This window comes from Camponotus vicinus, unplaced genomic scaffold (assembly GCF_025532165.1).
Source record: "Camponotus vicinus isolate PSW18456_S1 unplaced genomic scaffold, iyCamVici1.0 SCAF_2, whole genome shotgun sequence".
Taxonomy (NCBI): Eukaryota; Metazoa; Arthropoda; class Insecta; order Hymenoptera; family Formicidae; genus Camponotus; species Camponotus vicinus.
The window spans coordinates 10,687,460-10,708,859 of record NW_028141956.1 but is presented as its reverse complement, the minus strand read 5'-3'; the positions used below and the strand labels follow the sequence as shown (position 1 = coordinate 10,708,859).

At 31.0% G+C, this 21,400-nt stretch overlaps 5 protein-coding genes and 1 long non-coding RNA gene across 11 annotated transcripts; 3 read left to right on the top strand and 3 right to left on the bottom strand.

The window, feature by feature from the left end:
* Nucleotides 1-23: 23 nt before the first annotated feature.
* LOC145966801 (uncharacterized) lies at nt 24-3,742 on the top strand. 4 transcript variants are annotated; one of them, XM_083091174.1, is made up of 5 exons: nt 24-173; nt 612-831; nt 903-1,065; nt 1,156-1,479; nt 2,153-3,742. In XM_083091174.1, the coding sequence occupies exons 2-5, from the start codon at nt 637-639 to the stop codon at nt 2,419-2,421; spliced, it is 951 nt and encodes a 316-aa protein (XP_082947300.1). In that variant the 5' UTR covers nt 24-173; nt 612-636; the 3' UTR covers nt 2,422-3,742. The 4 variants fall into 4 exon arrangements, with proteins under 4 accessions (XP_082947300.1, XP_082947299.1, XP_082947298.1 ...); XM_083091173.1 differs by having other exon boundaries at nt 903-1,479; nt 2,153-2,449; nt 3,459-3,742; XM_083091172.1 differs by having other exon boundaries at nt 903-1,479; nt 2,153-2,449; nt 3,403-3,742.
* Nucleotides 2,070-5,844, bottom strand: LOC145966808 (transmembrane protein 208). Its single transcript, XM_083091188.1, has 5 exons — nt 5,711-5,844; nt 5,334-5,486; nt 5,103-5,239; nt 4,914-4,998; nt 2,070-4,821 (listed from the first exon to the last, which is right to left on the bottom strand). The coding sequence occupies exons 1-5, from the start codon at nt 5,714-5,716 to the stop codon at nt 4,687-4,689; spliced, it is 516 nt and encodes a 171-aa protein (XP_082947314.1). The 5' UTR covers nt 5,717-5,844; the 3' UTR covers nt 2,070-4,686.
* A 712-nt stretch (nt 5,845-6,556) lies between these two features.
* LOC145966800 (dual oxidase maturation factor 1-like) lies at nt 6,557-10,504 on the top strand. 2 transcript variants are annotated; one of them, XM_083091170.1, is made up of 10 exons: nt 6,559-6,916; nt 7,465-7,522; nt 7,601-7,735; nt 8,195-8,296; nt 8,372-8,525; nt 8,714-8,925; nt 9,334-9,450; nt 9,560-9,663; nt 9,739-9,860; nt 10,300-10,497. In XM_083091170.1, exons 1-10 carry the CDS (start codon nt 6,761-6,763, stop codon nt 10,397-10,399), a joined length of 1,260 nt encoding a protein of 419 aa, XP_082947296.1. In that variant the 5' UTR covers nt 6,559-6,760; the 3' UTR covers nt 10,400-10,497. The 2 variants fall into 2 exon arrangements, with proteins under 2 accessions (XP_082947295.1, XP_082947296.1); XM_083091169.1 differs by having other exon boundaries at nt 6,557-6,916; nt 9,560-9,860; nt 10,300-10,504.
* Nucleotides 10,476-12,789, bottom strand: Srp54 (splicing regulatory protein 54). The gene is made up of 3 exons (XM_083091165.1): nt 12,174-12,789; nt 11,169-11,949; nt 10,476-10,980 (listed from the first exon to the last, which is right to left on the bottom strand). The coding sequence occupies exons 1-3, from the start codon at nt 12,493-12,495 to the stop codon at nt 10,596-10,598; spliced, it is 1,488 nt and encodes a 495-aa protein (XP_082947291.1). The 5' UTR covers nt 12,496-12,789; the 3' UTR covers nt 10,476-10,595.
* Nucleotides 12,790-12,866: 77 nt separating this feature from the next.
* LOC145966019 (uncharacterized) lies at nt 12,867-14,151 on the bottom strand. Its single transcript, XR_014436949.1, has 4 exons — nt 14,135-14,151; nt 13,738-13,772; nt 13,497-13,539; nt 12,867-12,921 (listed from the first exon to the last, which is right to left on the bottom strand). It is a non-coding gene; the product is annotated as an uncharacterized LOC145966019 (long non-coding RNA).
* LOC145966017 (odorant receptor 70a-like) lies at nt 14,127-16,782 on the top strand. 2 transcript variants are annotated; one of them, XM_083089686.1, is made up of 5 exons: nt 14,127-14,414; nt 15,182-15,382; nt 15,703-15,810; nt 15,903-16,058; nt 16,497-16,782. In XM_083089686.1, exons 1-5 carry the CDS (start codon nt 14,127-14,129, stop codon nt 16,554-16,556), a joined length of 813 nt encoding a protein of 270 aa, XP_082945812.1. In that variant the 3' UTR covers nt 16,557-16,782. The 2 variants fall into 2 exon arrangements, with proteins under 2 accessions (XP_082945812.1, XP_082945813.1); XM_083089687.1 differs by having other exon boundaries at nt 14,792-15,382.
* Nucleotides 16,783-21,400: the final 4,618 nt, after the last annotated feature.

Here is a 21,400-nt window from a genome sequence, read left to right as displayed (position 1 = left end):
CAAGTTGTAGAAACGTCAAAACTCGGAATTTTCAGACGATGATGAAAATTGATGTGAAGCAGCCGTATCATTATTCCTTTTTTTTATGACACAGAATTGTTGACAGCTATCGTAAAATAGGCGAAATAAGTCCGTTTCCCTTCCAATACAAAATCACGTTTTAATATAAACTGGTAATGAATTTCGTTATTTATATCCAGCGATATAAGTTATCGTAATCTTTAGACGATTAAAATATTTAAACTCATATAAAATGTCAATCATTGGAAATATTTTATAAGAACATTCAAAATAATAATTATCGAAGTATATATAGCAACAGAATGTGTTGTACAATTTATACACTCAATATATAATATATAATAATTGAAAGATATTGATAAATGTTATTGTTTCACATGTCTAAATTCTAATTTATTTCAGGAATATTAATTTTCATTTTAATTAATTATTAAAGATATGACAATATTATTAAATTATTTCTAACATACATACATATATATAAATGTTAAGGAATCTTTATACAAAAACATATTTTAATTAATATTATACATTTAACATTTAATAATTTTTTAAATAATTAATTTTAAAAAGCTTGCATGTTTTTAAAGGTTAATTACCTTAGCACAAGAAAACATGGCTACAGCATCATCGGCGAAGGAATTTTCCTTGAAATGGAATAACTTTTCTAACAACCTATCTTCTGGTTTTCTCTCTCATTTGAGTGAGAATGATTTAGTTGATGTAACACTTGCTGTGGAGGGACAATTATTGGCTGCCCACAAACTAGTCCTTTCTGTGTGTAGTCCCTACTTCAAAAATATATTTAAGGTACAACTTCATTATTATTCACATCTTGCAAAAAATATTTTCAAGCTAAAAATTCGGAATTGTCTTGCTAGGAAAATCCCTGCCAACATCCAGTAATAATATTGAAAGATGTAAAACATGCAGAAATTGTAGCTTTGCTGAGATTCATGTACCAAGGAGAAGTGAATGTGAGACAAGAAGATCTGCCAACTTTCCTAAAGATGGCACAGATGCTTCAGATAAAAGGATTGGAAGGTGGCGAGGGGCAAATTATACCGCTGTTAAACAATTATGTCAATGTGTCAGATTCGCAGAATGATTCTGAAAATGTAACTATCTTATCAGATGCCATGAATGAACGAGAAAATGTCTCAGACGAATCTTCACATTTTCATAAGATAGCCAAGAGAAACATAAAAAAAAGAAAGAAACATGTGGTTGAAAATGACAACAATTCAGTAAAAGATTCCAAAAATGAGCTAAATGTCAACAATAAGGATCATCTCTTAATAGATGATAATGAGAAAGAGATTAATGACTCTGAAAGTGAAAAGGATAACATTGCTAGTCATGTCAAACATGACACGACTAGCAATGCTAATAATGATAACGAAGAAATAATTGAGTTGCCTAATGAACCAAATTTGGAAGAAAATTTGATACAATCAGGTATGATATTTTATAGAATTATCTATGTCAGTTATTTATATTCTTGCCTGATAATGCGTGGATCTTTTTATGTCTAGACTTGTATTATAAATGGGTTTGATTATATTTCTTGAGGATTTAGGGAATCAATTTTAAAGAATATAGAAAAAGAAATTGCCGAATTTAATGGGAAGTATTAGGTCTTTATCCAAATTATAAATGCGATTGAAATATCAGGAAGAAATTTAAAAAATTGCACAAGATTGCAATAGATTGAAAGAGATGATAATATAGTACACGATGTAATAATTGTTAAAAACATATATGTATTGTACATTCAATGAGTAAAAGTAATGTTGCTTGTATACATTGTAAAAATTTGAAGTAAATATTATTCATTTACATTTATATTGTTTGTTTATTGAAAAAAAAAGCTTTAAAGATCAAGTACTTTAATAAAAAAGTTTGTTCTGAGATATAAAGTTATTTATATTCTTGCCTGATAATGCGTGGATCTTTTTATGTCTAGACTTGTATTATAAATGGGTTTGATTATATTTCTTGAGGATTTAGGGAATCAATTTTAAAGAATATAAAGTCTGTTTCTGACATCTGTTGAAACATCACTATTAATTTACTAAATCTGAAATAAACCTTAAATATCCAGTCGTGAAACAAAAATTGTAATTTACAGCTGTGGAACCAGTGATATATAGACTATCTGCCAGAGGCAAACCGCAACTAGTTCATGAGGGATACGTATATAATTTGACCTCCCGTTCTAAGATATATAACAATTCGCATTATCGTTGCGCGGAGCAACATCGTGGTTGCCGCGGCAAATGCTCGGTGATCGCCGAGAGGTTCATGCCGACAGGGGTGCACGATCACAATCATCCACCGAGTTATCAATCAGAATATGATTATAGAAAGAAAAAGGGCTTAGATACCAGTAATGTTTAAGAGAGATTATTCCATGCTACATTTCAAAGTAATTATATTGGTCTGTGTATAATTCTGTATTAATACCCAGCAATTGGAACAAACGATATGCTGTAAAATAAAAGAAGGTAAATATTCAATATTTCTCTGATTTGGATTTTTACGAAAATAACTGTTGCATATTATATAACTGATCCTAGAAATTAAAGGTTTATATTCTAGTTACAGAGCAATATTGATTGTTCTAATTGCAAAACATTTACATTTACTGAAAAAATGGAATCTAGATATTAGTTTTGCTAATTAATTAGATTCTATATTTGACGATGCCGTCCGCTCTGCTGTTCAGTGAAATCGATATATCATTCAATTTGCATTTGTAGTAATAGAAATTTGTAGATATTCTGAGAAATTACTTATTACATCGTTGAAAGTACTATGTCCCTAAGATTTTTTTATAAAGATTTTTTTTTTTTTATAAATTTTTTAAAGTACAAGCAAATAACTTCTCTACAATTTAATGCATTTCAGTGTGCTTTCATGTAAATAAAATCAATAATTTTGTATATAGTATATTCTTTTTTTTATCTTAGTTGAAATTCTTTCAGCCTATATTTTGTGTTGAATTATAATATTATAGAATTGAAAAATATTTCATACAATTTATTCTCATAGTCTACATCGAGATAAATTAGTTCCACATGTGTATATTTGTTTCCTTTAATTTAACTGTATTAAGATCAATTTTTTTCAATATTTCTTATTTAATGCTAAAGTCTTCCAGGGAAGTTTTTTTATAGACCAAATGAATTTGTATTTTTCTGAATATTTTCTTCTAATTATACGTGATTTTTCGACTGCGGATTCTTTAAAATTGTCTCTCGGATAAAATTCGCCGTTATTTAAGTAATATAATTACTATAATAGGATGAATTTGATTTTAAGTAATAAGGTAATAAGTTTTAATTAATAAATACAAATTGCGAATTTTTCACTGAACAGAGGCGTTTATGTGTGAAAGCCAAAATAAAAGCTGTGAATTAAATGGACATGTTTAGATAAGAAGTACAAATGTTGGCCTAATTTTAAAGAGATTCTTCGCACATTATAAGCATTTCGTGACCAATATATACAAGAATAGAGTCCAATAATTATTATTTAAAAAAAACTGTAAAGCTGTGTATACAAAGATTGAAATATTGTTAATTCATGTAAATTTCCACATTCCCATACAAAGATATGATTATATATACATGTATATAACATTAGACTTAAATGGAATACTGTGATGCGTCAATTTGTCAACTTTCAGAACCTAAATAAATAAATAACGTGATTTATATTTATGTGACGTTAAATAATAATATAATTGTAATATACACATTCCTGAATAATGATAATATGTTGTGAGTCGGATTTTCATTTACATTGGAAGGAGAATGATTGAACTTTCAAAACTATAATACACAAGTATCATTATCTATTACCTTGTTTGACTTTCATCTATATATTTTTTGAACGCGCGTTTTGACATCGTTAATATCTCCGTTTTCGTAAAGGCACCTATTCACCACTTTATTACAAATTCTCGCACGCACAATGGAAGATCTTTATAAGACGGAGCCATTGCCGTAATATTATCGTTATAATTACAAAACACTGTTCACTTTAGCATTATAATTAACAAAGTTAAACAAGTAAAAATGAAAGCGCCAAGATACTTTCTGTCTAACGATTTCTGCGGTTTTATTCCTATAAATATAAGCCAAAGATGATAATAGCTATTAAAATATATAATAAATATGTAATAGTATCAAGTGAGTATATTAAGATATTTGTGTTACGTTTATTAAATTCTAATGATTATTTAGTATTATTTACCTTCGACTTATATAGGGATAAGTCCGTAGATATTACTAAATAAGAAAAGAATTTGTTTCAATCCTTCTAATTTTGAGACTATATATCAATGTCGTCTATCTATAGAAATAATTACGGAATGCTCCAGTAAGAACGAAATCTATTTCTCAGTTCGCGATTCTTGTGAATTCTGCAAAACTGTTTCTTTCTTCTTTTCATACTTGCCCCTTGTAAAATTGCACGAATCTCAAAACCTCGTTCGATTTCAAATTGTATTCTATTATAGCAATTTTCCACATCTTGAAGCAAAAGGAAGATCTATATTTTAATATTCTTATCTTCCCAGACTCAAACTTTTCCAGTTCCCAGTTGAATCAATTATTATGCAATTGTCGTATTGCACTGTGACAACTTTTGGTAATTTTATTAGTGTCGTCTCGCCATTTTTTTTTCTAACTTGCGTTGCTTTTTTTCACTTATTTCAGGCTGTTCTTGCGGTTGGGCGAAAAACCACGGAGCCAAGATTTGCTTCCAGAGCATCCAGCTTCCTCTCAATGGTACCTGTGGAATTTTTATATCATAAAACTTTTGTATCAATGAGAATTCTATGTACATGCAGATATGTTGTAATTACTTTTTGCTAGAATGCTTACCAGAAGCCACAACAGCCAGAAATAGTTTGAAATGAGGGACAGGATTTGTACTCCTGATGTCAATATGATTAAGTCCTTAACATGTCTATAAATAAAATAAAAAAAGCCTTATGTAATAAGCAGTAAAAGAATTTCATAGAGTACAACAACATAACAGCAAACACAAAAACATTGTATCTAAATACTCACTCTGCTATACCACCTTCCATATTGAGATCAACACCAGAGTCTAGGAGTTGACCTGATTCTGAATATGTAGCACGAGCCATGTAGGCCATGAATTGATAGCTTCCTATATATACAATTGTAGAAAATATCATTATTGTCTGTAACGAGATAACAACACATGCTATTAAAAAGGAATGTTTTTGAGTAACTACAATATATTTTGAATCAGAGTTTATCAGATGTAGAACTTACTATCGCTAATGCAGTTAACTCGAACAGCATCATTGTTACAGCGAAATAAATTCCCATTGCTCCCAAAGCCATATTGGTGTAGAAACTCAGCGTGGAAACATTCTCCTCCTGTATTTGCTTCGCTCCCTTGGTTAATACCTTACCTTTTTTCGTCTGCAGAATATAAATCAGATACTCAGAAGCAAATATATTTTTATAATTTTCAAGTCATCGCTGATAACGATGACATGCAAATAAGAGAATTATATATTATTTTTAAGTCAACTTATGATACGAGTATCTCAAACAGTTAAAATCTTCTTTATAGAAGTAGTGTTTAATTATAAATAAACAATTATTATGAAAAAAATGTGACTATAAAGACTCGCAAAACTCACTGTCATTTTGATTGTGTTTTTCGCTAAGAATTGCTCTAACTCACGGTAAATGACATTAGAATTAATGACAAGCGGTTAACCTGATATCGCGCAATGTCATGTACACGTGAGTAATTCATGAACTTTTTCGATACAAGATGTACCACTTGTACTTTTTTTTTGCTAGTTCAGCCATTATAACGCGCGAAGAACGATGAAATTCAAATATGTTATAACAATAAAAAATATATAAAGATATATATGAATGTGTAACGAACAGAGAATTTATATATTATTTATACATAAAGTTTAAAATAAGTGAAAAGCAAGTATATGCAATTATGAAAAAGTCATTTTTATAATAATAAATGTAATTATATAAAATAACTATACTGTAAGAGTAGCATTAATACTATCTAAAATATAATAAATAAAATATAATAATTATTATATATATAAATAATTAGTTTAATTGTATAAACGTAAATGTATATATATATATATATATATATATATATATATATATATATATTCGATTTAAAAAATATTATCTTAATTATTATACTAACTAAACAATGCGTTTGTATCAAAAGAACAATAAATATGATATATATAATAAAAATAACATATAATAAAATATAATATAAATATATATAATAAAAATAATATAAATATATAATACATAATAATAAGAATATGCATAATAGAAAATTCATAAATCTTACAGCTTTAAAAGTTTAGAGATTTCTTGAAAAATTTTAAGAAATCTAAAAGAAAAAAATTGTATTTATTTGATGCATAGTTATTCGATACTAATTTATACGTGATTTAACGAATGCGGAAGTTTAGCGATAAGAGAAGTTGAGGTTTTAGTCATTCAGCTCCAAGTATAAGGATAGCCGGAAAAAAGATTCAGATAAAGCTGCTACATTGATGAGTTTCTTATGGCACGAACATCCTTTTAAAATTTCTAAATTGTCCACGCGTTATCAAACAACGTCTCTTTCGCAATATTCATCAAATCTAAAAAAAAAACAGTGAATTATTTGTTGAAGAAAATAAAAATTAGGCATGTTTCAGTTCGGGCGATCGGAGGGTTTTCCCTCGCAATATTCCGCGCATCATACTCCAGTGACAATAGACGTGACCGACACCATACTGGTCGCGATTTTCGTAATTATCTCAATCGCTTATATCAGTATTATACCGGGCTACCGCAAGAGGCAAGTAAGTATAGATCGAAATATAATGAAAAGATTCCAGTTATAAATGTTCCCCAAATAATGCAATACTCCGAAAGATATTCGAGATCTTTCAGACGTTTTCTGACAGCATACATCACATTTCCTTATATTTAATATCATCTTTAAAATAATGAGAATGTTTTCCTAAAAAACTCTTTATTAAATTTATGCGGATAAATTCAGACAAGCTATTCTTCTTTATATACACACCAACGAAAAATTATATCTAAATTTCTACTTTAGAATATCACAAAATAATATTTTAGAGTACGAAAAAGCTGTATTTTAATTATATTTTCATCTGATATTTAATCATAAAGTCATGTAATATTTAATTCGATATAATATTACTTAGATCTTTGAAATAATATAATTACAATTAATTACAACTCTCGAATTTTGCATCAAGTATTAGATTTTAAGATCATTGTGCTGAAATTATGTAGATTTCTTTCACTCATATTTTGACTGCAGATTTTTTTCTATAAATTCTATGTATACTAATGAAATAATTATGTCATTATCACATAGAGCATCTATGTAACTATAAAAATCGGCTTCAGCATCGTAATTGGATGCTTGTTAATAGGTAAATATCTTTAAAGGAAATTTTATTTTTATTATACTTGCCAAATATACTAATTCATCGTTGAATGTTAACTTGCAGTACAGAACTTTGGTCAGGAATGGGAATACGGTGATACGAAGAGCAAAACACCTTATCGAGCTGGCGCAGACCAGGAGATCGAGGCTCAAATGGCAGTTAAGATAGGACTGAGATCGGTGAATATTACGCTGAAAGGTAATTTATGGAAATTAGTCAAAAATAAAAAGATACAAGATTCACATCTTCAGGAATTTTATCGTTAAATAAGTATCTGTCATGTGAAAGAACGGGATAAACGAAAATAAATGAAAGAACAATCTCAAAGGAAAATTTTACATACATGCTCATACGAAGTTGTTCGAGAGCAACACATACTTCATTATACTTAAATAAATAATAGTAGTATAGTTTAAAGCAAGGCGATTTTTAGCAACAATATACGCGATAAAAAAGAAATACCTTTCTATAAGATAAAATAATTTTCAAAAGATGATTTTCGTAAAATAAATCTGTGAAATCTAATATTCTTTATAGATTTAAAAAACTTTTTCCAAAAGATTATTTAAGTATATTAATTTTACAGATTAAATTCTTTAATGCGCGTTTCTTGCAAATAAAATTTGAAATCACATTCTAATTGAAAATTCTGTTTAGCTGATCCAGAAGAAGGCACACTGCTCGCAAAGGAAACAATTGATTATAATGAAAGATTTCCATGGACATGGGACCAAGGCAGAATCGGTTTCGGACCTTACGGTATATATACATTGTAAATTATTATATTTTGCTATTTAAATAAAATATTTTAGTATTTAAATAAAATTGTTGTAGCCGGACTGCTGCAAAGGACCTTTCGCGAAGGACAAAGAAAGGGTTTGCCCATTCCCATTTTATGGATTGCCGAATATTTTGTTATTGATGGAGAAGGTATTCGATTCGGGAGATTTTATCGAACTGCCGGGTGGTACTGTCACATCTTACTGTGGTCAGTATAAAAAAGTATAAGACAGAAATATATAAATATAAAAGAAATAAAAAATTTTGCATTCCCTGCGTAAAATGTATCTATTTTTCGCAAATTGCACTCTTAATTGATGCTAAAAGAAGTCTAACAATTAAGATAAGTTACCTTCCTCACATAAAAATATTTCGAAAATTCACGACGATTTGCAGGACCGCCTTCGCATGCTGGATACTAGCTAACATATTCCTGCAGTCTGTGAGCCGGTACGTCGCCTATTTAACCGGCTTGATAGGCGGCTTGCAATTATTAACTTGTCTCGTATGGGTTTGTGTACACAATCCAATCCCACTTGTAATTCCTTTCGAAGACGGTGTCATTAAAATGGCATTAGGTCTGCATTTCTGGATGACTTTCGGATGCGGTAATTAATTTAGATATTATCTAGATTAATGGTTGTCGATCTCACTCGCCATTTATAATGTGAATCTTGAATACGCGTGAATTTTCGGATGCTGATTTTTCAATTTCCGCATTCTTAGATTCTGATATTCTTCCCATCAAATTCTTTTTCATAAATTTTCTCTTATTATTTTAATTATAAAAATTTTAATTTCTTTCTTTGCGCGCTCTTTCCTGAAATTTTTATCAAAATAATCAATAAAATTACCGATTTTGATATTGAATTAAAGTTTATCAATGTTAATACTATCAAATTAAGAGATTATTGCCATTTACTCACTTTATTTTTTCTAGTAAGACTCATAATACTTGTATTTATTTATTTTTTCCGCGATATTCAGAGCATCATCTTCTATATATTTAATTGCAGGTTTGTTTTGTGTTCTTCTGGCGATTATAATGATATTTATGGACTTGCGTTATCCAAATACATTATCTACATTTTTGGAAATAGATCCACTTGGTCAATACGATGAATGCATAATACGTAAGCACATTAACAATTGTGTAATTTATAGCAATTTTATGAAATGTCCCACAAAAGTGTTTCATTTTTAAAACATCATATAGTGAATGATATTTGTTGTAATCGACAGGAAGCTGTCAAGTGGACGATGTGTTGCGTAAGAAGGTACACATAGATGACTCGATGGAAATGACTTCGACTTCTACCTTTTCGCAAGATAGAAACGCAGGAATGGTGATGAATAAAACATTAAGAAAAACACTTTTAAATTACACAATAGTTAAACAATTCGTAATAAAAAAATTGCAGATGGTACTGAAGAGGAGATCGACCATAAAAAATGCGCAAAAATCGCTCTTCCGTGCACCAGTTCCCGTGAAAATGGAAATCTACGACGACGTGGCCGTTTATGAGAACCAGGACATAGCAGGGTATACTTGCTTCTGAAAAACTAACGATAATTTGCAATATATATTATCCTTATATAGAAATATATTTCTTCTTCATGATTAATTACTCTCGTGCTTTATTACTTATTGATTTGATCTTTTACAGTTCTGGTCAAAAGTATGAAGCACCTTTAATGTATTGTAGTAAATCAAAACAGATTAGTATTCGCAAACTAAAAATTACAACTAAATTTTCATAGTCGATTACGATAATTTAATTATTGATAATTATTGATAATTTAATTATTACAATGAGTAATACAATTCTTAAAACATCGCTATTATTTTTAAGCGAATTATGAATTATTGAGCGATTTGACATAATACAATTATCGATTAAAGACGCTCTCGTCTATGACCAAGACTGTATTATATATCATAGGATATATAATAACGCATATTATTCGCCCTTTTCTTGTAGATCATCTAAAAGCGCGTCTAAAATGGAAATGATCGACGAGCAGAACAAAATCAAGCCGCCGCCTGTTCCAAAAAAGAAGAGAGTAAAAGTCGATCCCTGAATCCTAAACGATATTTCTATCAATGTGAATTAAAAATCAACATGAATAAATCATCATTTTGAAAGAAGAACCTCGATATATATAAATGCGTGTATTTCTCTATTTTGTATCAATACACGTAGCGACGAAAAAATGATAGTTTTTTCGAAATGAACGAAATGATCGAATGCAAATGGGACTGTGTCCGAGTCTTCCTCTAGCTCTCTGATTCTGTCGTCTTGTCTTTGCTGTCGTTGCTTTCTGATGCGGATCTACCCTTCTCCTCCGATTGTTTCGATTCCGACTTATCACTGGATCGCTTCTCCTTGCTAGACTTCTTTTCGCTTCTGCTGCTTTCCTTCTCAGGCCTCTCCCGGTCGCTATCACTCCTCTTGCCGTTGTCCGACTTGTCTTTGCTACGCCTCTCACGCTCCTTGTCCTTAGACTTGTCCGAATATTTAGACTTGGACGATCTTGATTTGGATTTGGAGCGCGAACGTCTGGACCTGGACTTGGAGCGCTTGCTATGCGAGCGCGAGCGGCTGCGACGTCGCGGTGACCTCTTCTTGCGTTCCTTTGATCTCGAGGGCGATCGACGTGATCTAAAAAAATTACGATTTAATATACGTAATAAATATGATACGATTATTTTCATATATGCAGTATCGCATTCAATTTTTTTTAATAATAATAAGATATTTTACTTATTCAGATTATGAGTCGAATCAATAAATGGTTTATATATAATATTTAACGTAACAATTCTGAAAATTGATAAGATTAGTCGCACCTCGATCGCCGCGATCTGCTACGCGAACGATGGCGGCTGCGCGAGCTGCTGCGTCGCCGCGAAGGCGAGCTGCGCCGGCGGTCCTTGGATCGAGAGTGCTTGGAGCGCGATCGGGATCGACGCCGGTGACGGGAACGCGAGCGTCGGTGACGCGAGCGCGAACGTTTGCGCGATCTCGAGCGACGACTGCGACCGCGGGATCGAGAACGCGACTTGCGACCACGCGAGCCACTTCTACTGCGCTTATCCTTGGACAGCATGCCGATCATTGGGTCGATCGCAGCGGAGATGAGATTATGAGCTTCCTTCACACGAGACATTGCCTCCTCGATCTCTTTCTGCGCCGCCTCGTTACTTTTCGCCTCCGGTTTGGCTATCGCCTGCGTTGAATGGTAAATCTTGATCGGTCGCTCCATCAGTGGTTTCCCATTGAGCAGAAGCGCCGCGATCACTGTCGCCTGCTCTGACAGTTCCACCAATGCATAATGCTCGCTATCAGAGTCTCTGCTGCACATACGCAGGTACTTGATCTCGACGTTGTTGTTGCTGAAGAAATCCAATAGCTGCTCGGGGCTCACCAACGAATCCAGATTCGCCACAATAAGTGTTCGTCGAATCTCCTCGATACGTCTGCTGTCTAGGTGACCTGGCAAATGCGGATAAGGTGGTAGACCATTCGCCTCCAATTTGGGATCCATCGTGGTGATCACATGATTCGGTGGGATACCTTCAATAGCATTCACTACGTTTGGAGGCAACTTTGGCTCCGATGGATAAAGACCTGAAAGAATTAATCAAGATTAAATCTATATCGAATGTTTCAAGTAACAACCTAATATGTTAAATATTTAATAATATATTAATTTTTTATCTTTGTCTATTTAATTTTGTTTGAGCATTATATTGCATTATATTGCATTATATCGCAGCATCGTTAACACAGAAAGATATATGCGTTTGTAATTTCAACAATTAAGACAATTGTGTTACATATTTTATTCTCACCTGGCACAACTGTGCCATTGTTGGTAAGCTCGAGAGCACGTTGCTCGTCCGGGATATCTCCATTCTGGTAGGGGATCACTATCAATGCACGATCAATGAAGACAGTATTGGTCATATGTTGTGCTACAGCTACACAACCTTGATCGTGGAATTTAATGTAACATATGCGGGATTGTACGGGTACGGCGACGTCTCTGATCGTCGGATATAACCTGATGTCTTCGATTTTACCCAGGTAACCGAAAAGCGTCTGCATCTGATCCTTGGTAGCCTGGGGCGCAATATTCGTCACTTGGACGACCTTAGTCGAACCAACTGCCATTCCGGCTGCGAATTATAGCGAATTTGTACACTTGGACTTTTTTTCTTGCTTCTTTTAAAAAAGTCCTTCCAACTTGAAAACGAGGTTATAGAGGTTAGGTTCACTGTCACGATTTGATGCGCGCTGCATCTCATGCGAATAAGCTAAACCTCGCCATTTACGTTGATTGAATTTTTCTCCTGCCTATGTAAGAACCTTTGACGGTTTCCTGAAGAATTTTATCTTCGTATCGCGATAAAAACACCTTTCCTGAATCTCTTCAACACTCACTCACTTCCTCGATCGGCGTTGGCCGGCGACGGACTGACGTTAGTCACAGTTCGAAAAGATACAATTTGTGATTGGTTGATTCGAATTTCTATCGAATATCGCGCGGATCGTTTGATTTTTTAAAATATCAATTATATATAATTTTTGATAAGAAACCTTAAATAAAAATATTATAAATTATAAACAAGAAATATTTAAAATATATATAATAATAAATAAATAACATATATAATATAAATATATATATAAATATATAATATGTATATTTATTTATATATAATAATAAATAAAAAATAATAAAAATATAATCGATAATAAAAAAGAACTATTTTCAGAAGAAAACAAAAAACTGATGGAATTATTCTCGAAATAAATTCAACATATACATATATATACATATATATATATATATATATGTATATATATATATATATATATATATATATATATATATATATATATATACATTTAGAATTTTATACACACAATAAAGAGAGAGCAAAAGAGAGATTGAAATTATGTAGAAATTAAATAATATAAAATTTTACTATTTGTTAAAATATTTTAAAATTTATGCATTATTTATGTAAAATTACAGCATTTTTTCAATTTTGATTAATTTTATTTTACGACATATAAAACTTATTTGTTCTCTCTCTCTCTCTCTCTCTCTCAAATAATTTTATAATAATATAAATGATATAAATATCACAAAATTAATAATTACAAACTTTTGCGTCTCTGGTTCAAAATCCTCCAACGAATAATTTATCTCTTAGTTCAGGATTAAACAATTATTTCCAGGTTGGTCAAGCAATTAAAAAATATATTAAGATAATTATAAATTAGAAGACTCAAAATTAAAGTGGAAGAGACCGTGATACTAATCGTAAATTTTACTTTGTATATTAAACATACTGACGATGCTTCGATATGATGGTGACGTTTTATGAAGAGTGTAAAGACCTTTACCCATCTTCACCGATTTACTTGAACGGTCGTAATTCCTGAATTAGCGATTAATCTTTTACAACCACAACTGAATTTGCATTCGATTACTGGATAGAAGATAATGAAGGAGAGGTAATTTGCAGAAACAAGCTCCAAAGTATCATCTATTGATACTTAACAAGCTCAAAATGACAATGCAACGTGCAATCATTCCGTCTGGTGCCGTCTTCGATCCGGTAAATCGGTGGAAAGTTCCAAAGAGGGTATGGAATCAAGTTCATCCCCTCGTGTTACGTGGACGTAATTCTCTGTGCGAGCCTTGTCAAGCAATTTCCGATAATATTACATATATCGTCCGCTATCCGGGAAGAATTTTTGTGTGAATTTCTTTTTATGTCTGGATAGTGTCCATGGATACCGTCGAAGCGAATGACCTTAAGAAGCAAGCGACAACTGATGCTTTGATCCGCTATCGCACATACAGTCATCGCGTTCGCACGATGCTCTATCTCGGTGGTGTTTTGCAAGATCGGACACATTCTGTGATTCAAACGTATATCATTGGATTTTTGGTAATCCTTATGTGTTTGAGTCATAGTATCTTTCTGTTAAATCTCAGTAGGGATTATGCTGACAATTTGACGTTGATGGTGAAGTGCTTCAGCCAGATGAGTAGCTTCATCGCGCCTGCATTAATGGTATCATTCGTAAAATATTAACTATACATATATTGTATACCAGAAGATCTCACTCTTACAAGCTCTATTATATTTTGTGTGTGTTTAATCGAATATAAATCTTAGACTCCTTTACTGCTTTCTTCTAGTAAAAATGTTCGCAATCTCTGGTGACAATATTTATATATTTGAGAATCTCTTCAGAGTTCCTCTTAAAAAAGTTTGCGAAAAAAATCGCTGTGAGAAATTGCCTACAAATTTTTTTAGCAGAAGAAATATTTGATTCTTTGAAGATTAATAATATATACATGTACATGTGTGTGTGTATTTTTTTCAAATAGAATATCAGCCGATCTATTCAATCGACAAGAAAATCGGTATTTGTTCTCTCCTTTTAGTCAGCCTGCTTTCTAATCAAACGTGAGAAACTGATCGAGCTCCATGAAACATTGAACGATCTCTTTGAGCGGGAACTGGAACAGGATCAGGAAACCACACTCGCAATTTTGCACGCGTTTGATAGACAATCTTACATAATGTTCTTCATTACGACATCTTTGATCCTGTCACATGTCTGTCCACCGCTAATATTCATAATTTATCAGAGTGTTCGTCATATCGAACCCAAAAGATACAGATTGCCGTTTTTGGCGAAGTTTCCATGGATCGTCCCAATCAATGGTGGTTTCCTATTCTATTTGCATTTTCTATATCACTTTTTCATCGGCTGGTGGATGATCTTCACTATCAATAGCGTCGATAGCCTCTTTGGCTTCTATGCGTTTCAGATCTCCTCAATACTGCATGCTATGTCCATCAAACTGAGGTCAAATCTGCGATCTCGTGAAATGCTGAAGATATGCATACAGATACACGGCCGATTACTTCAATGCAGTTACATGCTGGAAGATATCTGGCAGTTGATAATCCTACGGATGCTTGTCACTAACGCATGCGTTATATGCGCATTGATCTTTGAAGCAAGTCAGGTATTCCTTGAAAACGATATTATTCGAACTAATATTGAAATTTATTTCACGAAATTTAAATTTAAATTTAATTACAAGTACCAAAAATGCATTAATTAATAATGCATTTTTGATACCAAGTATTTTTTATTAATTAAACTGGAAGAAAACACTTGCAACAAAACTTGTATAATTTGTAATAACAAAGTTTAATAATATTAATATAAGAAAATGCGATATAATCTCTTACAAGTCTTATAATTTTTAATATATCAAATATATAATATAAAATATATAAAGAACAATTACATTACTTAATTCGCAAGAGATTGTGATTTCAGTTCACAGACATAACGATGAATGAGGTCTTTTCGTTCATCTTTTTCATAGCATTAAAGCTCTTGCAAACGTTCATGTATGCCTGGTACGGTAGTTCCATCACAAATGCGGTAAGATTTGTTTTTTGATAAATTGTGTTTCTTTAGATAGTCGACTGTTGCAACTCACAACTAATTGTTTTATAGAGCGAATCATTTTTTAGAGCGAACATTTTCGCGAGGGAATTTATTTTAGTAATTGGCCGAATTCTAATCTCGATCATCATATAAGAGCGAACATTATTGTGTCGATGATGCAAAAACCGATGATTATAAAGGCATTAAAAGTATCTTCCGTAAATGTCAACATGTTTATTAATGTAAGTATGTATTTAAATAACAAATTTGCCGAACAAATTTTAGTGAGTCTAAATTCTTGAACAAATTATTTTTTTTATGCTCATCACTTTCGTATTTTTATGCTCATTATAGAAGCAAATAAGTTTTATCCCTTGTTTCTGAAAAAAGAAAAATTAAAATAAATTTTAAAAAACAAGAGGAAAGTGAAAAAAACGAAAGATTCAAAACTTTTAATTAAAAAGAAAAGACTGAAAAATAGCTTTAAGTAAAATTTAAAAATCGTAAATTTTATTTGCTATTGATATCTATAATATTAATTTATTGAAATGCTATTATTTTCTACGTAATTGTTCAATTTTTTAAGCAGAAATACTTTTATAATAAACGACTTGTTTCTTCAGTTTTATTAATTAATAAATTAATTATATAACGATGTAATTTGTTATTTTTATTGTCAGGTCATGAATACCGCTATGTCCTATTTCTTTCTCTTGCAATCCTTGGACGAAGGTGGATAGAGGTGAAAGCTGCATTTCCATTGTTTTGTAAATACTAGTAAGCATATATAAAATTGTTCGGAAATATTAAAAAAATATAAAATTACAAAATTCGAGGAGCTTCTAAACTCATCATTAATAAATAAATAAAAGAATGATAAATTCTTGAACGTCGCCAGTAGATAAAATAAATGAAAGTAATTTAATCGACCACACCGGCAATATTTATTGATGGAAAATTCACAACGTTTCGACTATGGGTTTTAGTCCTTATCAAGTGAAATTATCTTAGGTAACTAATACGTGGTGAGAAATAAAGAAATCACTGTGTCAAGTCATGTCGACCTCTCGATTCAACACAAAGAGAAAGACTGGGTCTTGAGAGAAAGAGTCTTTCTCTTTCCCTGGCAAAAATGAGACGTTTGTTTGGCGTTTACATGAACGTTTGTGGAAGTTCGTCGAGAGTTTAAAAACGATTAGTAAAGAGTTTGTAGAACAAAAATTGCAACACTGCAGCGTTTGATAAGCATTCAAAACCCAACAGCGTTATGTAAGTGCTCTTATAAAGTTTGAAAAGCATATAAACTCTCAGAAAACCCTCACTCAACGGTTGTTAACGCTTTATAAAGTTTCTTATTTTCGCCAGGGTTGTGTTGGATCGAGAGGTCGACATGACTTGACACAGTGATTTCTTTATTTCTCACCACGTATTGTTACCTAAGATAATTTCACTTGATAAGGACCAAAACCCATGGTCGAAACGTTGTGAATTTTCCATCAATAAATATTGCCGGTGTGGTCGATTTCATTTATAAATAAAAGAGTTCCATCAAAATTATTATAAAATATAAAAATCAATTGTTTTATTTACGAGCAGTATATACAAAAATATATATCGAATGGTTTGTTCAAAAAGATAAAATTACTGTAAAAAATGCTTCAAGTATTTATAGTAAGATTGTTAATTAACAAGCAATAAAAAGTCTATGACTTTGCCATTGGTCCCTCCTCTTACCGCGCGCCGACAAAATGCCTGACCATGCTATAGCTCGAGCGGCCGAGCGCTTCTTTCATTCCGATTTTAATATTTAATATTTCTATTATTATTGCGGAAATTGTAAAACGGTATAAGACTTTTCTGTTCAGTTTACTGCGCTCTATCTCTTCATAAGCGCTTAATATACTATAGTGCTCTGGGATACTCTGTACATATATGTTGCGTATCAAATGTGATGTTTATGTAGCGTCTCCTGGAAATGGTTTATAATTCTTTTTTTTTCTAAAATCGTTTTAGCAAATAAAATTCAATTTATTGAAGTTTATATAATTTATCTTTTCTGGCTCTCTCACTGCTCTCTGACTGTTCGATACCTTTCCAGATGTTCTCTTCTCTTTTTTTCTTCATCGTTTGTTATTTCTTCATAGCACTCATATTCACTCGCGAACAAACAAATTAATTATATTTAGTCATATATAGAAACGATTGCGAGACATTTTGCATGGCACTCCCAATCCAAATTAAATATTCGTTACCAATGTTTTCATTATTGACATATATATTTATATACAGTACATGTATATTAATACGAATTATATAGAGTCGAAAGTTTAATATAATTGAAAGTCATAATATATAATAATCGTTTAATTAATAATTAATTTAACAATGTACGACGTATTTCGCACTACTATCTTTATTGCTCGAGTGCTCGAGTAAAGTTCTATTCTTTAGAAACATTTTTACGCAGAGTTCCGACCGTTTACTATTTTATAAATAATTATTAAAAAAATCTCTCTGCTTGAAAAATGTTTCTAAAGAATAGAACTTTTATAGAACTGTCCAGAACTGCCGTTAAAACTACGAAAAATCATCAGCACGACACATTTTTACTAAGTGTCGTGCTGGTCGAGGACATAAGGAATTAAAAATTCATAAAAAATTATTAATTATTCATTAAAATTATTAATTAAAATTATTAATTGAAATATCGGTCTGAAATTGCATATATAAGCTGAACTATAGCAGAATTATTGGGAACTCTTGCTAAAAATAATAATATTCAACGTGTTTTGGTTCTTTAGAGGGAAAAGTGTTGTGCTAGATTCGCGAAGTTAGCACGAAATTTTTTTGATTTCGATTTTTTAATATAAGGAATGCGGAACTCTTTAATTTTTATCAGGAACTGTAGAACTATGAAAAGTGCTATCAGAACTCTTAGTATTTTTTTGAAATTCGTAGATTGTCATGTCAGCTTCACAGACATCTCTCAGAGCAATAAATTTCATCCGAAATATTATCGAATTTTATATGAATGTCGGTCGATGACTAAAAATTGAATATGACAGAAATACGATGTCATAAGTATTTTCAAAATATGAAAAGTAACGATAAAAGTAACTGTTAAATTCGTTATCGTTACTAAAAAAATGTAACTACGTTATCGTTACAGTTACAGAAAAAAAAATGTAACGCCGTTACCAAAAAAAAGTAACTATAACGGTAACGGCGTTACAAGTAACGCGTTACTTCCCAACCCTGGTTTTATGTAACGTAAATATATATAATCGTGATTAAAAGAGTCATTAATAAAATTATTGATCATTTCTTCGATTGTAGAAGAATGTATTTGCATTACTGACGCATTTTGTGTAGATTATCAAAGGAAATATTCAAAATACGAAAAAATAAAATAAGCTTCGATGTCAATCAACAATTAAATTACAAAATAAATCGCGATTTAAAATTCGCGAGAAAACGCAAATAAATAAATCGATAATAATCGGAATATTTGATTACGAGAAATATACGTATAATTTTTATAATATGATGATCAAAACCATCAATAGATACGCGCGCGACATAATTATTATCACACAAATGATGATACTCGAAGATATTTTGATAAACATTTGTGGTCCGTATTGTTTATAAACATAAAATTCACTGTCCAATTTATTTGTGATTAATACGCGATTTTACACGAATTTCGCGATTGAGAATAAAATACATATCTTATCTCGCGCATGATTAGCTAAATAAGATAAAATGAGCTTTATAAGATTTAAAATATAATTAAAAAATCGCGTTATCGCCACGTTTAATAGAGAATTGAATGATTTTATCAAGGTCCCTCTAATAATTGATGTAATAATAGAATTTAATAAGATTTATTTAGTGTAAACAATCGCGATTAAAACAGTCATTAATAAAGTTATCGACCGTTTTTTAATTATAGAAAAAAATATTTATATTATTAGTGCATTTTACGCGGATTATTAAAGACAATATTCAAAGACGTGGAAAGATAGACAAAGCTTCGATGTATAAGTCAACGATTAAATTATAAGATAATATTAAATTATAAGATAAATCGCGATTTAAAATTCCCGAGAAAACGCGACGAATAAATAAATCGATAATATTCGGAATATCCGATTGCGATATGTGTGTATATATCTTTTATAATATAATAATCGAAGCGCTCTCAATTACATTAGATATATATAATAGACATTATTATATCGCGCGCGATATAATTATTATCACATAAATGCGAAGATATTTTGATAGACAATTTGATGTCTGTAATGTTTACGAATATAGTACTCACTGTCCGAGTCATTTGCGAATCTTTATAAGAGAAATCGCGATTTGAATTCACGCGAAAACGCGACGAATAAATAAGTCGATAATATGTGGAATATTTGATTGCGATACGTATAATTTTTATAATATAATAATCCTAGCTCTCAATAGACACGAGCGCGATATAATTATTATCACGTAAATATAGAAAATCAAAGATATTTCGACAAACATTTGAGGTCTGTAATGTTTGCGAATATACAATTCACCGACCGATTTATTTCCGAATTTTTAAAAGATAAATCGCGATTTAAAATTCGCGATAAAACGCGACAAATAAATAAATTGATAATATTCAAAATATTCGATTGCACGCATAATTTTTATAATATAATAATCAAAGCCATCAGATACACGAGTGACATACCGATAATATCCGATAAAAAGAGGAGCGATTTTGAAAATGGAGAACATCTTGTTTCTACATCAGATTTCGCAAGATCAATCTGCGAAGAAAAGTTAAGTGATCCATTGAACGTCGGGAACTTCACTGTAGGAGGGAACGAATCCTGGATCTTCCGGATTATTCCCAATAGCAATGATTTCAGTAATAAATCAACGACAATTATCCCTCATTATCTTCAATTCACGAAATTAATATTCACGTCAGAAAACATGTTCTTCCATTGCTAAGAAATATATTTCTTTATTGAAAATTAAATGGATATAACAACCTTTTTTATTGAAATGTGATTACGAACGATTATATTTATAAATAATAAAATACATGCATTATTGGAATTTGTGTTAAATGTGCGAACACATATAATTTGGGGTACCATTCGCGCGCGCGAGACGAATCGAACCCGATAACAGCAAGATTTAAAAAATTTCAATTCTCGAATAGTGTGTAAAATAAAATAAATGAAATAATTTTAAATATATAATTAATTCTAGATTAATTCTCTGGATTCTTATTTTTGTAACGTTTAAACTAATAATTTTTTTTCTTTTAATCAATATCTTACTGATATAGAGGTACCCATTCGATTTGTCTCGAAATTTTCAAGTATTCGCACATATTATGTAACATTCATGTATAATTTCGCGTATATATAATATATATATAACATTAATAAAAATTATAAAAATATTTTGGATACGTGAATTTGTGCATGTATTTTATTATATATATGTATAAAATTGATATATATCTAAAAACTAATATTTCAAAATGGCGACGGATGTCCAATACCTGCAAATAGTTTCTTAAAAGAAA

Bases quoted from the DNA above. Each gene is read 5' to 3' on its own strand.
- LOC145966801 (XM_083091173.1), top strand. From the start codon at position 637: ATGGCTACAGCATCATCGGCGAAGGAATTTTCCTTGAAATGGAATAAC. The intron at 832-902 runs GTACAACTTCAT...TTGTCTTGCTAG, and splicing joins ACTTCAAAAATATATTTAAG to GAAAATCCCTGCCAACATCC. The intron at 1,480-2,152 runs GTATGATATTTT...TGTAATTTACAG, and splicing joins AGAAAATTTGATACAATCAG to CTGTGGAACCAGTGATATAT.
- LOC145966808 (XM_083091188.1), bottom strand. The intron at 5,240-5,333 runs GTAAGTTCTACA...ATCTCGTTACAG, and splicing joins AGTTAACTGCATTAGCGATA to ACAATAATGATATTTTCTAC. The intron at 4,822-4,913 runs GTAAGCATTCTA...AAAATTCCACAG, and splicing joins TCTGGCTGTTGTGGCTTCTG to GTACCATTGAGAGGAAGCTG.
- LOC145966800 (XM_083091169.1), top strand. From the start codon at position 6,761: ATGTTTCAGTTCGGGCGATCGGAGGGTTTTCCCTCGCAATATTCCGCG. The intron at 7,523-7,600 runs GTAAATATCTTT...GTTAACTTGCAG, and splicing joins AATTGGATGCTTGTTAATAG to TACAGAACTTTGGTCAGGAA. The intron at 8,526-8,713 runs GTCAGTATAAAA...GACGATTTGCAG, and splicing joins TACTGTCACATCTTACTGTG to GACCGCCTTCGCATGCTGGA.
- Srp54 (XM_083091165.1), bottom strand. From the start codon at position 12,495: ATGGCAGTTGGTTCGACTAAGGTCGTCCAAGTGACGAATATTGCGCCC. The intron at 11,950-12,173 runs GTGAGAATAAAA...TAATTCTTTCAG, and splicing joins CAATGGCACAGTTGTGCCAG to GTCTTTATCCATCGGAGCCA. The intron at 10,981-11,168 runs GTGCGACTAATC...TAATTTTTTTAG, and splicing joins AGCAGATCGCGGCGATCGAG to ATCACGTCGATCGCCCTCGA.
- LOC145966017 (XM_083089687.1), top strand. From the start codon at position 14,127: ATGGATACCGTCGAAGCGAATGACCTTAAGAAGCAAGCGACAACTGAT. The intron at 15,811-15,902 runs GTAAGATTTGTT...ATCATTTTTTAG, and splicing joins GTAGTTCCATCACAAATGCG to AGCGAACATTTTCGCGAGGG. The intron at 16,059-16,496 runs GTAAGTATGTAT...TTTTATTGTCAG, and splicing joins ATGTCAACATGTTTATTAAT to GTCATGAATACCGCTATGTC.